The following is an 18,283-nucleotide window of genomic DNA, read 5'->3' as shown; positions in this document are numbered from 1 at the left end:
TGCGATAACGTTTTCATTGATTTTTGTTTTTCTATTTGTTTTTAAGCTTACCTGTTTTGCATACGTCTTAAATGGCTTTCTCTCGTTAAAAACCAATTTGCTTTGGGAATTAGAAACTTGTTTTCCATTATGTCGGCTCGCCCATCGCATCGGCTTGTCTTCTCTCGCTTGTAACTATTTTTTTTCTTGCCATTATCGATTTAAATTTCCGGCTATGATTTTAGCCATTGCCATTGATCATTAGCTCTCCCGCCGCCCCAAATATTTGATTTACGAATGACACTAACGAGCGATTCGCAATTTCATTTATCTTCACCGGACGCGCAATCATCTTTTACGTGTTAATCCTGACGTGCAATCGTCTGGCGGATTTCGGTGTCGCGTTTAAGTAATTGACGATGGATTACGTTCTCATTTATTAACACCATCTTCACTTTCCAATATGATACAAAACACATCGATAGAAACTTTCATCTTCCAACACACAGTCGTTAAATGAGTATAAAGCAATTTTTGGAAGATGGTCCAACATTATTTACACAATTTTTCAGCTTTTGTAAAAGGTAGAAGGGGGTTTGGGGGGAGGGAGGGGCCGGCACATAATCTATGAAAATTGTCGATTGGGAGAGGGCATGTGGTGATAGCAAGTGGCGGAATTGGGCGCCGGCCTGGCTTCTCTCGAACTAGCGCCGTCTGCGGTGCTGCCACCTGGCGATTTGGCCAGACTGAGGTTATCCATGAGGACGCTGAAAGAAGACGACAAGAGGGTCGTGCCCACCAGAATGAGACAGGCGACGATAACGAGCGAAATTTGCGATCCGACGGCCTGACTCTTGTCGTCGCGATGGTTACCACCTCCTCCCGCTCCCGCTCCTCCTCCTTCGATCGGCGCGGCCGTTTCGGCGCTCATGCCCGGCAGTAAATTGCCGGCGAATCCCAACGTCATCAGCAGGTTGATGGTCAAATGGAGGCTGCCAAAGAAGCCGAGCTGCGGTTCGAATAAAACTAGGAGGAAGCTGGCCAGACCGACGAAGACGGCCAACAGTCCAGCGCAGACCAGCAGAGGCACTTGAGTCGTATCCGATGAGTTAGAGCAGCCGATGGAAGCGCTTAAATGCCTGCCGGCTATGATTGCGTCGCTTTTGAAGGGCTGCTGGACGGTTGCCGAAGAAGAGGCCGTCTCTTGCTGGGAAACATGGCCGTTGCTTCCGGCTCCCCGCAACGACACGGGCTGCAGGGCCAGCGTGACGTCACTGTACTGTCGATAGGCGCCGAGCCTCCGCCGACCAGGACGGCCGTTCCCATTTTCTTCGTCTTCTTCATCGTCGCCTGCCGGTCCGGCAACGTTGTCGTTGCAGCAGCAACAACACGACAACGTCATTCGATTGATAATCCTGGCCAGCCGTTCACCGACCACAGACAAGTAAAGCAGGAAAAGCGGAATGCCCAGTAAAGAATAGCCAGTCGTCAAACTCCTGGCCAGCACAGTAGTCGGCGTGTAAAATCCGTATCCTGGAATTGTTTTTTTTATTTTATTTTTTTTGAAAATTTTGATAATAAATCTCATAAGTTGTTGAGCGGAGGTATTTAAACGCTGTTAGCCCTCGGCTTTATTTTGATGACACCGCAAGGTCCCGAGAAAATGTTTCTTTTTATTGGATCGTAGCCGAAAAAACAAAAAAAAACATGGCGACTTATTGGCTTTTGTGGGGCTGACCATTGATAGCAAAAAATAAAAAAGGACTAAGTCGCTCTAATACCAATAAGTCGTCATGGATCACATCCCCCCCCCCCTGCCGTCTGTAGGAGTTTGCTGCGTGTATAGGATCAGTAAGAAAGAAAAAAAAAAGGACATAACAAACAAATGAAAGAATAGAAGGACGAACAACGAAAAGCTCTTTCTGATATAAACACACGAACGTGCGAATCGATTCTGACAAAATATCGTTCGGGTGTGAATAACGATGCCCCCCCACCCCTCCCGGAGAAATTTCTTTTCGGATTATTTAGATATACATTTTTATTCTTTCCTTCCGCCAATGTCGGGTGGCTGTTTGTTCTGATACAGTCCGCAGCGTCAAAAGAGAAAAAAACAAAACAACAACAACAAAGATAAAGAGCCAATACAAAAGGGTCGGCAGACGCATGAGATAGACAAATCCACTCTAGTAGATACAGTTCCCGATTTCTCCTTTTTACTGAAAACAAATCCCCAACGGGGATTTTGATACATTGACGCCAATGCGGGGTCCGATCCATCTCACAGCCGCTAGGCACGTTAGCAATGCACCATCGATTTCTATTTGATTTGCTTACGTTCAGTATAGCCGAAGGATTTTTTTTTTTTTGCACCCTGGACGAACGAAATCTCGGACGCAAGTTGAATACGAAAATTGCAGTCGGGCAATTTAAAAAATAAATAAATCCGGAAGCAAAAGGAAATCAATAAAAAAAAAGAGAATTGAAGAATTTTTTTACCGATGGTAGTGATGAGCGTCAGAGCGTAGAGCAGGGACATGGGGAAGGTCCACGTTTGCCGGAAGGAATAGCGTTCTTCCAGCATGATTTGCCGCAAGGTGCGCACTATTTGATCCTGGTAATGCCGCATTTCGACCCTGGCCAAATGCGTCCAATTGTCCCTGTACAGGATATTCAAATCCTCTGTGATGGACCACAGCCGATCGACCGTCGCCATTGTTTTGTCTAGCAGACGAGCGTCAGGATCGGCGTGGTGGTGGTGTCCAGGGCGGACGTGTCCAGTCGTCTGGGCTCTCGAATGATCGGATGACGCCATCGTTTCGTGATTGCCCAGCACCATGAACATGACGGCTCCCGTTATCAGGTAGACGAATAATAGGAGCGACACGCCCAGCGCAGACGTCAGCCACGTGCAGCCGGTTGTCCAGCAACGGGTGCAGCAACTGCATGGCTGTTGCGTCGATCGACCCGATCGCAAGTGTTGAGCATCCGACGACGAGTCGCCGGCCACGACGTTCCATTGATTATGATTGAGCCCCGTCGCACCTGTTTGGCCTGCGCTGTTGTCAATCTCGAAATCGGAACTCATTTCGGCTGCGGCCCAATCATCCGCCCAGCATCTTCTGCAGAAAATCGGCCTTTAATTTGGAGACAAAAAATCGATTACCCCGCCCCCTTCCTTCCCCCTTATTTTCCTATTGAAATTGAACGTTAGAATGTGTGTGTGTGTGTGTGTGTAGTATGTCGTTAAATGGATTGTCAGTCACAGACGTTGAATCCGCGACGATAACAAACAACACAAACTTGTCACTTGAACATCCGGCAAGATCCCCCCGTCCCTATTTTGTTGTTGTTGTTGTTGTTGTTGTCTGTTCCGCAAACATCCGCGCAATCATTGAAATGGAAAGCTCTAGGCTATTCGTATGCGCAAAGTGGCGCTCAGAGATAACCCAATTATCTAAAGTGACGTGCGCAAGTGAGTCGTTGTTGAGTAGCCCCAGCTATGCACCTCGCCACTATACAATCTACGAATGCACGTGAAAACCTATTGAGCATTTGTGGGTTGAAGAAGAACGATCCGGGCAACAGTTCCGCTGGATCGAGTTACATACGATGTAACACATCAAGGACGCATGATAGAAAAAAAAAAAAGAGCGATGATCATCGATACGAATTGACGAGCGGCATCATCGCTGTGTAGGCGACAGTTTCACGATGGTGGCGCATCATCAGCACGATCGATATTTTTTTTCTTTTTCTACCGGATTGTGCGGATGGCCGTTATGCTGACTCCGCAAATCCTGTAGAAATGGACTTGTATCTGTAAATATTCGGGGGGTAGGGGGCGGGGGGCAAAATTCATTTTGAATGTGTTGAAATTGTTATTTGATTGAAATGGCAGCGTAGCAGGTGCTGCAAAAGGCGCTCTATTCAAAATAGAAACGTGCGTCTAAAACGTCAACAAATCATTATTCATGTTTTTTTGTTTGTGTTTTGTAGACGCGTTGCGGACGTATACAATGAGACTCTTGATTTATCCACGTCATTAATCCTCTCTTCAATGAACGAAAGAAAAGGCACTTTGAAAAATCAAATTATTATTATTATTCATTTTTCGGGTCGTGTGTCGTTCATTAGGCGATTTGTCAGCCACGGCAAACACGGGCAAATGTAATAAAAAGCTCTTCCCCTGCGGCTATTTTATCGACTTGAGCCGCGATATAGACACATCCTCCCCAGCCCTTTTTTTTTTTTCTTTTTCTTTTTCTTTTGATTGATTGTGGAATTATTGCAGTGAGTACATATGCGTCACATAAGACTCTTACCAGCATATAGATTAAGGCAAATGATGAATAGCGAAAGAGAGGGAATGTATAGAAATGCGCCCCACCCTCTTCCCATCCCTTTATTTTTATTTTTTATTACTACAGTCAGCCGAAAAAAGGCTATATATCTAAAGGAAAAATTCAAAGCCAAGAAAAAAAAAAAAGAAAAAAGACCACTCACATACTAAAAACTTAGATATTAGTATGTGTTATATATATATATATCGGATATATATTGGATTGTGCTCGCTTGTGTCGAGCGTCATGTTGCCTTTGAAATAAAACTTCTGCTCCTTTCTTCTTCATACGTGTTTAACGATGCGAAACGTTGATGCCTCAATCATTTGCGGCCGTTTTCTCTCCCCCCTTTTTTTTATTTTATGTGAATAGTTCTGGACCGGACCCCGAGAATCAGCCGGAAGGAAAGCTATATGTAACAGACTGGTCGCTCTTTTTCTTTCCTTTTTTATTCGGCGATCGGCAACATTTATCCGGCCGTATTTAACCTTTTGTTGTGTGTGTAGATGCGCACGTATTAATGCATCAAATATTGTTATATATAGTACTATACTCTATCGGAATATAGAGCAGTAAATGATTTTGTGCATTTGGGATCTGTTTAACGTGTCATAAGTTTTCGTCAAAATTTGTTTTGCGCGATACTTATATAGACATTGCGGTAAGGGGGGGGGGATAAGGAAGAGCATTTTTGAATTTGTTGAACATTAACACGCTGCTTTTGTTTTCTACGTGAAGAATGTTGTCGTAAATCGTTTTGCGCTTCTGTTAAAAGCTCACATTTTACCGTTCTAACCGTAAAAAAGGATCAGCTTATCTGTCGGGAAAATGTGACGATAGATGACGCGCAAAGTGCAGTTCAATCACGGCATAATCTTTCGAGCATAATAGCGCTGCTTTGGTTAGTCACCATCCCCCCCCACCCCCACAAATTTACATATCCTTAAATATTCTCCTACCACATCCACGTTATTTTTTTTTTTTTTTTTTTTTTCAATTGCAGAAAGGGGAAAACAGTTGCGTTAAGATTTCCAGAGGGCAGAAAGCCGTTCATGTTCAGAAGGAAAAAAAAAAAGATGGCGGAAGCAGATGTTTGCCAAGCAAAGAAGAAAAAAAAAAGACAAATAGCGTAAACTATAAAGATAAAGAAAAAGAAAAGATATCTAAAAATACAGTATGGACTACGCCAATGTAGAATCAAAGTGAAATAAATCAATAATCAACAGCAGCGGGATAACAAGTGCTCAGGAAGTGGAAGGAAACCTTTTTTTTTTTACGAGCCATTTCATTTAATAGTTGGGCGCGCAACCATCTTCAAATAACATCAACAACAAAAAAAGAAGCATTTATTATTTTTTTCTTGTATATTTTTGTGTCGCATCCGTCACCGGTTGACGAAACCGGTTCCCTTTTTCCGCTCCTGTGTACGTGCAACGCTGGAAAAAAAAAACAAAAGCGAAACTATAGAGGAAATGTATCGGAAACTGAGCGCAATAACGGAACTAGGCAATATATTTTTTTCTCTCTCTCTCTCTCCCTCTCTCCCTAGGACTCGTCTTCAGCGATCTTTTGATGAAAGGGCAACGATTGTTGAAGAAATAAAATCATTGCCCGCCACTGAGTGGCGCTAGGATACGCCATTTCGTTTCCTTTCAATTTTCGATGCGTTTGCTCTCGCGATTTGCTCGTAATTAATTGACGTCATAGCCCACTTGATGTTTGTTTGTTTTTTTAAATATTGAAACTAAAGAATAGACGGGGGGGGGGAGGATTAGCTTCTCGCTGTCCAAGGCTCTAAGACTCTAAGCTATTATTTGAAATGCATGCGATACTTATTGAATGAAACACAAGCGAAGGCCTACATTCGAGCTGTTGTTTGGTTTCTCTCTTGTATGTAGAGGGAGAAACAGGGCACTCCAATTGCCTTTTGTTCTTGTTATTCCGATTGTTATTGAACGAAGCCTACAGAACAGTTGCCCATTGTCCAATAGAGGCTCTTCGGAATCCCGCGCACGCAGAATCAGTCGGAAAAAGAAGGAAAGAAAACAAAATCGATACGGTGTATAACGTAAGCATTACGGGCGCAATTTTTTAATAATGTAACATAAAAGGCAAGCCATTTTTCTATCGGATAGATATAGATATATTTGTGTATAGCCTACTGACTTGAACTATGGAAAAAGTTTGTCATGTCAATCCATCACGGGGCTGCTTATTGGCTAAAACTCTGAACCAACAAAATCAAAACGAAATTGCGAACTCGAGAAAACAACGAGGAAACGATGGTTTGCTAGCGCACACATACACACACACATAAGGGGGGGGGGGAATATAAGTCGGGTGTTGAATTCTCTTCCTTTTTTTTTTCTTTGTATTTTTGACTTTGTTCAATCTATGAAAAGAAGAACTTTCCAATTTTTTTGGCGCAAAACATAACAAGCTCCCGCCAGCGAATTTATTTGATTTTTTGTTGGTCTCTTGACTCGGGAAATCTCTTTGTGCGCTTATTAAAATTCTTAACATTAAAAGATTTTATTTTATTTTATTTTATTCAAATATTCACTTTTTTCCTATTTGATCGAAACGGGATTTCGTGAAATGCGGGACTTTTTCTCTCAAATCTCGTGAAAATCCTTCTAAAGTCTTAAGCATCAACAGCTCTAAGAAGGGTGTAGGAGGATGTCCCTTGAGATGTACCTCTTCTTCCTAACACACACACACACACGCAAATATTGCGACGATTATTTATACTGGCGGTTTGGCAGTCACGCGTTCGCAAATAGCCCATAGACTTCTCTATGCACTGCCAACATCGTCCCTCCCCCCATCATCAATCCCTCTATGCGTCTAGTGGTTTTAACGCTCCCATATAAAAAAAAAAACTGCATAGTTTTATAGTCAATCGATTACGCAGTTGAGACTTTTCATTAGATATGGGTACATGTCTGGCCATGTTTTTACGACCCGCCATTGAGTTAATAAAGATATCATCATTGCCGCTTCAGTATGGTTGCCGTTGTATTTCTATTGACCCCAATGGTCGACTGCAAACACACAAGGAGCTACCCTGTCGTCGGCCTGATTGGATTTATTACACACGCACGTGTGTGTGGGTGTTGGCATGTTATTTTAGAGTCTATCTGTTGAGACTGCTGCTCGTCTCGTTATTTGTCTACAATTAGAAATAACACCAAAGTTTGTCAATTGTCTTGGCCCTGGGGCCGCGTGTCGACGTAAACTTTAATGTCTCTGCACTTCTTTTATTTCCCCCTGTTTGGACTTGATTTCGAAAAGAAAAAGAAAATCAGAGACAAATTGGCTAGACATCATTGAATTATCGATTTGTACATCGAAATAAAATCCTATAGATGTATCAATTGAAAACGGATGCAAGAGGATTTTCTCTTTCTTGCCGTTCCCCCCTTTTTGTATATGTGTGTGTGTGTGTGTATATCGCCTAAAGCTTCTTTTCTCACGAAAAGTGCAAGACATGTAAGCTGCGTGAATTCAATACATTGACAGAGTGTGTACATCGATTGCGGCTGTACATGGCGAGAGAGCTTAAGTATGGCCGAATTGAAAAAAAGAGAAAAGAAAAAGCGTTTCTCTTTCGATACGTACAGACTTTGGGTCTGCACACATACGCAAAAAAGAATAGCGCCATTTCACGAGCTATTCAAATGTCTAGTCGGATAACAGTTAAACATTTTTTTTTTAAATTTAATTAAATTTAATTTAAAAAGAATTCTAATAATTTGTCGTGGAAATGTTTAGTTTACCTCTACGAAAGGATGACGTGACGGTTTCTTCTTTTTCGCATTCACGACACTGAGATTAAAGATTACATCCAATAGGGATGAAGGAAATTGGTTAGGAATTAGCTCATCAAAAGAAGGAATCCCGTCAGCACAAAAGCCTTTGGCAATTTTTCACAGTTTTTTTGTTGTTGTTTGGTTTTGTTTCACAATAAAAGAATGAGAGTGAAATGTCTTTTTTTAAGATCGAAAATGAATGAAAAATTTTTTTCACTTTTTTTTTTTTCAGGGAAAAACGGAAGTCAGATGACAACACGGATGTGAAAAAAGGGGAGATAACAAAAACAAAAAGAAAACGGATGTCGTCGACTTTGGTTGACGATCCGGTCGCAACTGAAGCCCGAGAATGTTTTACTTTGCACCTAATACGGCGGAGGGCGAATTCGTCGGGTGGCGCGTTTGCGCCGTTTGCCCTCCGCTGATAATCCCAAGTGTCAACTGTGATAGTCCCAGGTACAAACTAAAGTTATTGTTTTTCTTTTGTTTAATTCAATCTCCTCTTTTTTTTTTATTGATGTAATTTCGGACATTTTTTTTTCATCGAATGATGGAACATTTAAAAAGGAACACAATCAAAAGATGGCACAAAGAAGAAAAAAAGGGTAAAGAGGAAAAATGACAATAATTTTAGAATTAAAAATGAAATAAATTTGTGTTATTCTTCGCCAGGTTTAATGCAGCCAAGAAGTTGGCCAAGTTTACGTACTTTGGCGATGACTTCCTCCTGCATCAGATTGAAACACATGGCGATGAGAGCCATGCCAATGATGAGGTACATGGAGCAAAAAATGAGCGACAGTTCAACGCCGGACGAGCTGTTTATCTTGTCGCCGGGCACCAAGTCTCCGAAGCCCGTCGTGCTCAAACTGATGAAACAGAAATAGGAGCCGTCCAGGTAGTCCCAATCGGTTTCCCATTGCTGGAACAGGACCGCGCCGCCGACCATGTAACTCACCATCACCGTCAGCGAGATAGTGATGGGCACGGTGGCCGTCTGATAGTCCGGCTGAGGTGCTGGCTGATGAGCTGGATGGACGGAAACGACGTGATGGATAGCGTCGTAAGGCGCACCTGGCTGCAATTCGATGTCGTAATCAGCGCCACCTATTCGCCGCTGATGGATAGACGCGGCGGGATCGTATTGCTGTTGTTGCTGGATTAAATCTTGCCGGGCGGCTCCCGATCGTTGGCTAATCCTCCGCCTGGCTCCGCGCTGGGCGCCGTGATGGACGGGCCGACTGAAACAGGTGCACTTGCACAGGTTGACGTAACCCCATCGGAAACACGTGGCCAGGAAATCGCCCATGTTTGAGACGTAGAGCAGGAACAGCGGCATGCCCACCATTGCGTAAACGATCGTCACCATTTTGCCCATCACAGTCCGCGGAGCGATATTGCCGTAACCTAACCGTTTTTTTTTTTCAATACAAGACAAACAATTGATCAATTAATCCATTCTGTCTTTTCTTAGCTCAATCGGCATATTGTTTCTTTCGTTGGAGCAAGGAATTTATTCCTACCCCAGCCGAGGCAATCGGAACTGCGTGTCCGGCACGTGTGTATGCACAGTGTATGTGTGCGATGTTTTAAACATGGCGTGTGTATATAGTGAGAAGAAACAAAACAAAACAAAAAATGTTAACGTCACCGCAAAAATCCTGCCGACACGCCAGAACACTCCGTTCCCTTTCGTTTGTTTTTCTTTTTCTCTCGGCGTCAAGAGAGAGAGTGAGAAAAATCGTGTGCGCTGAATTTCGCTCTGCTGCCTCTCTCTGCCGGACGATAAATTGATTGTCACTCGGAACCGGGACGGTTTTCTCTCAACCCGCACACTTGCACAGTTTTCTGATTGCCCAACCCCACGAAGAAAGAAAAAAAAGAGAAAAGTCTCAGCTGTCTTTCCCTTCTTCTTTTTTCCTTGGTTTCAAAGTCACCCAGCACAGGACGTTTGTGCGTGACGTGTGAGTGTAACACTTACTTACTCTTTTTTTTTGTTCCTAAGAAAAAAAGTTGGACATTTTATTTTTTGTTTTTAAAAGGGAGAAAAGAGCGAGCCCAAGGGAAAACTACGGAACATCTAGAACGCGTGCAAGAATAAATTTGGGCTGATTGGACAGTGAGCTTCCCACCCCCACCGTCGGACAGGTCAGTAACACACTAACACAAAAGCGTAAATATCAGATTCAAGTATTATGTGGTTTTTTTCGGGTCGTGTTGAGCTGACGCAAAAATTGTTTGTGTTGTGTTGAAAAAAGAAAAAGAAAAGACATTATCTCTAATGCGTTTCTGTCGGCTTTTGTTGTTATGGATCCAACAAGGCGTTAGGCGAACAAAATCGATGGTTTGTGTCATTTTCTTTTTTTTAAAAAAGGGCCGCAGGCTATTTGAAATTGCTGGCGTAAAAGAACTGCAGCAAAATTGACTATCACGCACTACTAGTCTTGACGCACTTTGATGTGCCTCGATGATAATGATAACAAGCCATTGATCGTGTATCGTCAAAGGTCGATTGAATAGCTATTGGCTGAACTGGCAAGTCTATTGTCGACAACGGGACTCTACTACTTTTGAAAAAATGTTGGCGTTTCATTTTATCCACGACTTTTTTTTTTAATCTCCGTGTTGCACGTTCGTGTCAGAAGCCGCCAGAGAGAACAGTTACGTATTCCACAAGTCTTGAACGTCAAGACGAGCGTGACCCCATAGAGGATCAAGGATCCATCCGTATCCCGCCCTTTTGTGTCTACATCACACACACACACGAAAAAGAAAAGCGGCAAAGGAATTTCTCCGGGGAAATCCTATCTACTCTGCTGTCGAATGGCATTTTTTTTTTTTTTTCCCAACAAAAAAAAAGAAAATAGTCGGGAGTTTGCTTTCATCCTAGTTGGAAGCTACTGTAAGGGGTCACATAGTGTGTCCATCAAGATGAGTCATAGGTCTCGCAAAGTATCAGATGCAAAAAAAAAAAATAAAAAGGGCCAACCGAAATATCACATTCGTCATCACTAGAAAAACCTTTTTTTGTTTGTTTTATTTAACGCCGCGACAACATTTTTCTAGCCAACATTTTTCTGATACATTCACTCGTTTTCTTGTTTGGTTTTTGTTTGATCAAAGTTCAACTATTCGATGACTCTGCCAAATGTTTCTGTTGCCAATCGACCCGTGAAATTTTCTACGTCGACTTCTATTAATAACTAACGAGGACGCATTTACACAATTGCAGAGTGGTTATATACAAGTGTCAAAAGAGCCCGTGTAGTAAGTAACTCGATCGTGGACGAACTTCCTGGTAGACAAAGTTCGTCCATTTGCCACGCCTACAACAAGGCACGCTGAAACCATTTCTAACGACACTTGTACAGTCTGACTAGCTTTCGTTTTCGCTTATAACGACCGACACTTTCTTGTTATCCAATTGAATATTGATTGAGATCTATTGACATTCAAAGCTCTAGTTGGTTCTTCTTTTAACAAGCACTGGCCGGGCTTCTGTCAGCCAATGAACCTGGATCGAGCCTCATAAGAGGCAAACATTTTTAGGTTTTTGTTTTTGTTTTTGTTTCGGTTGGTGTGGCTTCGTAGACTCTGGAATCTGTTTGATGAATCGAAAACTCGACTTTAATATTTAACATAACAAAATCAAAAGGGTTTCGTGTAGCGCGTGTTTAGACGGATGACTTAGCTGACCTCTCTATCTCTTGGAACAAATGTATAGAAGAATTGGCGACAGTCGGCATAACACGACTGTTGTTTTATCGATTACCACCCAAGGAAACCCGAGGAAACCTTAGGTGACAAAAAGAAGGTAGAAACAAAAAAATGTATGCGGCCATAGAAAAAGGTGTTCCAGTAAAGAGCCCCGTGTGAAGCCTTCAAATGGAACAAAAGCTGTCGTTATCGTGTTGAAAAGAATTCGTTTTTATTTACCGATGGTTGTGATGACTGTGAGACAGTAGAGGAAAGAGGCTGAAAAGGACCAAGCGCCCGTTGTTGCAGCGTCGCCTCCGCCGGCATCTGTTGCTCCGTTCTGTTGAGATCGCGTTTGGTTGACGTAATTTTTGCCGTCATAGCCTTCCATGACGAATTGAACTATTTTTTGCTGGAACAGCTGCACTTGAATGGATACCGATTCGTTCCATTCGCTCGGATACAGAACGTTCAGTTGGTGCGTGATGTTCCATAAATTTTGAATGGTAGCCTCGCGGACGCGCACCACATCCTCGTACTGTCGTTTCTGGTCCTCTGATTCGATGGCCATGAAAGCGAACGCTCCCATGATGATGTAACCGACGACCAGTCCGCAAATGCCCACGTGACCGAACAGGAACGCAATCAATTTACGAGCGAATTCTTTCAACTTATAAAACCACGAATCGGGATCGGGACCGGCAGGTGGCAGGTAGCCCCTTCTCAAACGCGGGTCCCGGTGATGATGTATCACGTGGTGATGGTCCCTGTCCCTCATAGACATGGATCTATGATGGTGACCTCTGTTTTCCGACATGTCTCACTTTGTTTGTTTCCTCTTTTCCAACGTGATGTCAATTTTTTTATTTTGTTGTTTTTTTGTTTTTTTTTTTTGAAATCCCGAAATTTTCCCGCGCACTTTTCTTTTTCTCACACCTTTTGCACTCGCTTATTTGCTAAATAGAGCCATTGTGAAATGGGCACGCCGGTGCCGACCACAAACACGTTTTCCTGGAAATCAGCAGCGGATGTTTATACGACATTTAGGCGATCCTTTTGTTCCTGCCTTGCCAATCGGGACGCGGTTGAGAAGATTCTTTTCTTTTTGCACCAAACGCCGCCGTTCTCATGATTTCGTTGTTGATGTTTCAGGAGTTTTTTTGTGTGTTATTTATTTTTTTTATTTTTTTCACCCTCTTTGTTTCACGTTTGTTATTGCGCGTTTGCGGTTAGGCGACGATCACGCTTTTCACTCGTTGCATCCAATTCGATGCCAGTTCAAAATGCGCGTTCCGATTTTGTTTGTTCAATTTGTTTTGTTTTTTTGTTTTGTTTTTTTTTGAATTTTGCGTCAGTGACAAAATAGGTCGACAGATGTATCTAGAGATTTAAAAAAGAGAATAGGAGAAAAATGTTTTAATTTGTTATGTTTTATAGGAGCGCCCTATATTTATAAAGATAGCAGCCAATAGAATTCGAGTTACAAATTTCTGAAAGATTCTCCTCACGATTTCGCATTTTTCTACCAATGAAACGCCAGTTTGACTGATGATTCAAAAATCAAATGTACTCACTCCCCCCCTCCCGTCTCCCCTTTTTTTTTCTTTTCTTACTGTTTGATTTATTTGATGGATTCGCTGGTTCAGACGAGGAACGTCCGCATCGTCCGCCTTGTCCTCCTTTTATTTCATTTTTTTTTTCATTTTCAAATACGAAAAGAGCAAGCGCCAATGGAATGTTGCGCTTAATACGCGTTTACATTCAGGAGAAACGAAAAATATAAAAAAAAAGGGACAATAACAGAAGAAGAATAGACCCCCCCCCCTTTTTTTTCCCCTTCTCGTGTAATCTACGTGTGACTGTGTTTTTCTCGTTCAAATGTATTTTTTTTTTTTTTTCCTTCCTTCTTTCTTTTCAAACAGACTCGTATTATTAGAACGCCGTCGCGACGGCCGGCTGGATCGATGCCTTATCCTTGTTGCAGTCACGCTGAAGGCTATAGAAGACCGGTTACACAACATACTGTGCGACTCGCATTCGCAAGTGTCGCTGTGCCATCCTCTTTGACTACTCATTACCAACATGTGCGAACATTAATCGTGACGACTATCGCAGTCATCCAGCGCTTGAAAATGAAGTAGCCCGTCGGGTAAGAGGGAAACTAAACATTATTCATAATGACGTCCAACGTCGATTGGGACTGTTAACTCGTTTGGCTTTTTCTCGTTGTATTATTGTGAAACGCTCCTTTTCCGTTGGCCACTACGCCGTTTTCCGTTCACTTTAATGCGTTTGGTCCTATACTTGTAGGAACACGCCCGGCTGCCGGGCAAAGCAACCCAAGGAAAAGTTAGAAGTTTGTTTCACTTTTCTTTTTTTCTCTCTCTCTCTCTCTTTTTTTCTTTCTATCTGTGCATGTTGCAAGTCTTTTTGAAAGCTCAACTTTTATGGCTTGCGTAACAGTGTCTATACATGTAAGTTGGGCAAAACGGACAGTTGGTGGATGAGAGTTTTATTCTCTCATCTTTTATTCAGAACAGAGGCAAAAGGGCGGGGAGGGAGGGAATGTGCTTCGCTCAGCAAAACGTGAAATATCGAAGACATTTTCGTCAATCATTCGTAATGCGCATACATGATGCCCGTGTACATTTCCGTGTAGCTTAAATTCTGTACATCTACTACAGCGCATTGCGATGCGCCCCGTAAAAGAAAAGATGAAAGACTGGAACTAAAAAAGACTTTGCAAAGAAGACGGAGATAGACAGGACGGAGAAATTTTTTTTTTCTTTCTGTTGTTGCCTTGGAAACGAGCCAAACAAAACTGTTCAAATGTTTTTTTTTTTCAAAGAAGAACAGGAGGCGGTTGCAATCCAGTTTGCGCTTACGGCCAAAACATCCCAACTTAGTTTACAGCAATACCATAGAAACCACACAAAACGATGCGGCTGTTCATCTAGCAAGTTATGATTAGAACTAAACTACAAGAATTTACCTCCACTAAATCAAACAAAAAAAAAAGTCATAATAAAAAACAAAAAAAAAAACCAGGATAAAGGGATCATGTTTCAGTACCGGAGAGACGATGGACGTGAAATGTGAATCGAAAGATTCCTCCAATGGATGCTCGTTGTTGAAACAGAAACGGCGACTGCGGGCTGCGGCAGTGCTGATGTTTTTCACGGCGGAAATAATCGAGTCCCGCATTACCGAAAAACACGTCAATGCGGGGAAAAAAAGAAAACTCTTTCCTTTCTTTTTTTCTTTTCTTTTTCTTACTCAACTTTTTGCTCGACATAAAACAGTCGCACACCCAACACAACACAGTCAGTTTCACGTCAACTTGGGCTCACCGTTTTAAGAAGGAATCACATGGAAGATAGGAAGTGCCAAACGAATAAAAATGGGTTCTTCCCGTAAAATTCATCTCCCACTAGTTTTTGTAACATTCGTACCAGTTTCAAGTTTCTGATACGGCGAGGCCGACTTCCTCTTCCCCCCCTCTGCCCCTAACAGAGCCAATCCGCTTTGCCGGAGAAAACACAGAAAAAGTTTAACAAGACGTTGGAAAAGAAGATGAAGAAGAAAACGTGGACGAAGAGAAAAGAAAGAAAAAAAAAAAAAAAAACGTGGACGACGATCACGTAGCCGGGAGCGAAGACGAACTTGCGGCACCGGTTACTCGAGCTAAACTGGGAAAAGCAGTTGCTCAGACTCCTTTTCATTTTCTCTTTCTATCCCGTTCTCTTTGATTTTATTTTTTGTATTCGTCTTTTTTTTGTTTTGTTTTGTTTTTCCTTCCTCTCTTTCTATTCCTTCCCGTATTGCCTTCTGTGTTGTATGTGTTAGCCGCAGACGAACTATTTTCAGCCAGTTGGGAAAAAAAAAGAAAATCTCCCTCCCCCGCGAGTAGCACATGCAGGAACAAGATCCGCCACCTCAGCAAAGCCAAGGTTTTTTTATTCCTCTCACCTCGTTACAAGCCCTTGGATTTAGCTTTCGTCATCGTTAGATACACTCGTCTTTTTTCATTTTTGTATTCTCGTGTCATCTTGCACCATGCCAGAAATGCAGCCTTCGTCTAAGGTTTTTCCCTTTCCATCTCAATCAACGGCAAATCGGAAATAAGTTCAGGTGACGTACGGTCCCAGCTCGCTAGTGCACATCGACAAAATTGAATGGCTATATTAAGGTTGTGGGGGGTGAGCCAGTGATACAGAAATGTTTAACACGTTGACGGATGGGTTTCGATGTTTCGGTGGTTTCAGTAAAAAGTAACAATGAAATTACGGTTTGATCGATTGATAATGTGACAACGTTGGACTGTTTACCTTTTTTTATTTTTTTGGTCGTCCGAATGAAATAACACTCGAATGAATAACATCAAGTAGCAGGTGCCAGAAATAATTGACGTGGACTTTTTGATTTCCCTCATGGAGTTTTATTTTGACGACAACGATTTCATATGGAGCGTTCGTACTACCGACGGAAAACTGGTTAAAAGTCAGTTCGATAGTCTCTTGCAAAAGCGATGGAAAAGTGCTTCGGAGGCTGGCGTTTGCCGGTATCAACTGACTAATCTGCAGACCAAAGTTCTTTCCGGTACGTTTGGATTCGTGGCACAGGTATAAATTCATCCTATTGTTTTGGGATGTGACACTGTGGATTGCATGATCAGTATCTAGAATATACAGCATAAATCAACGTCATAAATACATCAAGCTTCCACAAGTTTTAGGGGTTATAAAAGCATTTCAGTTTGCATAGTTGTAGCAAGACTCTTTTACCAAGAACAATAAATGTATTCTGTTGCCCCTAAATACAGCTGAATGCAAACAGAGCTACTCAACGGAGGGTACCTCAAAACTTGCAGAAAGTCAACAACTCTTTTGATCCAATCGAGTTCAACTTCAACAAAGTTGCAGCACAAGAGGTTTTGTTGAAGCCAGTCCATAAAGAAGCTTCTGGCAAAATGGAGGACAATGCTGCTGTTATAATCAATGTTAGTCCTTTAGAGTTTGGCAACAGTCTACTTGTCCCTAGTGTGACAGCAAACATCCCTCAAAGAGTCACTCAAGAGGGACTTGATCTCCTTGTGAGGCTAATGCTTCTCAGCAGTGATGTGTAAATATTTGAATTATATTATTCCATACTAATGCAATTAAAACCTCAAAATAATGGTCTATGCCATCTTGTAACTTTGACTTTGTTAAGGAATTTAAAGGCTGGTTTCAACAGCCCTGGAGGTTATGCATCTGTTAATCATCAACACTATCATCTCTACTATCTCAGGGAGAGACTCTACCTAGAAAAAGCGGTTATAACTCATTTAACTGTAAAAATGTCCATTCCAATAATTGTTATGATTTTATTTTTAGAGTGTAGAACATATTGCTGGGCCGTGTTTTGCGCTAACTGATTTTCCATCCAAAGGATTTGCTTTTCAACTTCACAACGATCCAGCTCTTCTTGCCAAGTATATTTCATCTGAAAAAAAAAAAAATACTGTATGCTAAATCAATTATTTTCTCGAATGCAGGAACGTATTCATTCTGGTGTCATACCTTTGTGCAAATGAAATTGCTCACAATCTGTTTGTGACGCGAGGAAAACGTTTCGACGAAACACCTACGGATGCCTATGATACAATACGAGTGTTCGTCTGGGCTAGGGAAGCCTCTTTCGGTATGATCCAAGTGGAAGCGTGTAAAGTACTAAATAAATAAATTTGTTGTTAAATGTCGTACATTATAAACAGGAGTCAAAGAAGAAATTGGTTTCAATCCTGCTCTTTGCGAATTAGCCGGACACCTTTTAATCAAAGGTTTGTTTTGTTCTTAAAATGTAAATTAACGTTTCTGCAGTGGTGTGGCACTTATATTTTTACAGAACCTCTAGCGTACGAAGTCGTGACAGAAAAAGATGCTGCCGAAATGCTCGACAGCATCACTAGGCCCTGGTACCATCAAGTCCGCGAAAATATACACAATCTCTTTCTTGCTACGTAGTCAAAAATGATCACCCGGTTGACAGATGACTGGAGAAAATGGCTCTTGCAATTAAATAATGCCAGCTTTTCATCTAGTTCTTCAGGCGCATAGTGAAACTCATTTTCGAATTTTTTTTTAGTTTTTTTTTTTTTCATTACTCTAGTTTGGAGCGCAGCCACGTCTTGGTGGTCGTTTGCTCACATACAAAATGCTGACCAGTGAAAGGGCCGTTTTTTGTTCTGTCGTAAAGTAATTTTTCATTTTGACATGATAATTACGTGTCACCTTAGCTACGATGATAGATTCGAAAAAAATTCTTTGGGATCTTAGTTATTTGTGTTACAGTCTGAGCTGAAATTGCAAGGAAATAAAAAGTTTCAGAAAAAATTGTTGTCCCAAGTTCGTTTGAAAGAATCGAGGAATATTTGTTGTTGGACTTAATAAAAAAAAAGTACCACAATATACT

General features: G+C 41.9%; 2 protein-coding genes across 5 annotated transcripts; one reads left to right on the top strand and one right to left on the bottom strand.

The window, feature by feature from the left end:
* Window positions 1-397: 397 nt before the first annotated feature.
* On the bottom strand, window positions 398-15,038 carry LOC116931566 (TWiK family of potassium channels protein 7). Of its 4 annotated transcripts, XM_045179884.1 has the most exons (5): window positions 14,903-15,038; window positions 12,071-13,210; window positions 8,102-9,541; window positions 6,185-6,318; window positions 5,587-5,758 (listed from the first exon to the last, which is right to left on the bottom strand). In XM_045179884.1, the coding sequence occupies exons 2-3, from the start codon at window positions 12,645-12,647 to the stop codon at window positions 8,793-8,795; spliced, it is 1,326 nt and encodes a 441-aa protein (XP_045035819.1). In that variant the 5' UTR covers window positions 12,648-13,210; window positions 14,903-15,038; the 3' UTR covers window positions 5,587-5,758; window positions 6,185-6,318; window positions 8,102-8,792. The 4 variants fall into 4 exon arrangements, with proteins under 4 accessions (XP_045035817.1, XP_045035816.1, XP_045035819.1 ...); XM_045179882.1 differs by lacking the exons at window positions 5,587-5,758; window positions 12,071-13,210; window positions 14,903-15,038 and adding exons at window positions 398-1,512; window positions 2,479-3,101 and having other exon boundaries at window positions 8,102-8,373; XM_045179883.1 differs by lacking the exon at window positions 6,185-6,318.
* LOC116931567 (GDP-D-glucose phosphorylase 1) lies at window positions 15,025-18,123 on the top strand. Its single transcript, XM_045179885.1, has 7 exons — window positions 15,025-16,452; window positions 16,653-16,951; window positions 17,042-17,144; window positions 17,206-17,303; window positions 17,367-17,512; window positions 17,586-17,651; window positions 17,717-18,123. Exons 1-7 carry the CDS (start codon window positions 16,261-16,263, stop codon window positions 17,833-17,835), a joined length of 1,023 nt encoding a protein of 340 aa, XP_045035820.1. The 5' UTR covers window positions 15,025-16,260; the 3' UTR covers window positions 17,836-18,123.
* The last annotated feature ends 160 nt before the right edge of the window (window positions 18,124-18,283 follow it).

The sequence above is a fragment of the Daphnia magna genome, linkage group LG10 (assembly GCF_020631705.1).
Source record: "Daphnia magna isolate NIES linkage group LG10, ASM2063170v1.1, whole genome shotgun sequence".
NCBI classification, from domain to species: domain Eukaryota; kingdom Metazoa; phylum Arthropoda; class Branchiopoda; order Diplostraca; family Daphniidae; genus Daphnia; species Daphnia magna.
The sequence above is the reverse complement of the archived record's forward strand: the minus strand, read 5'-3'. Positions and strand labels throughout refer to the sequence as shown.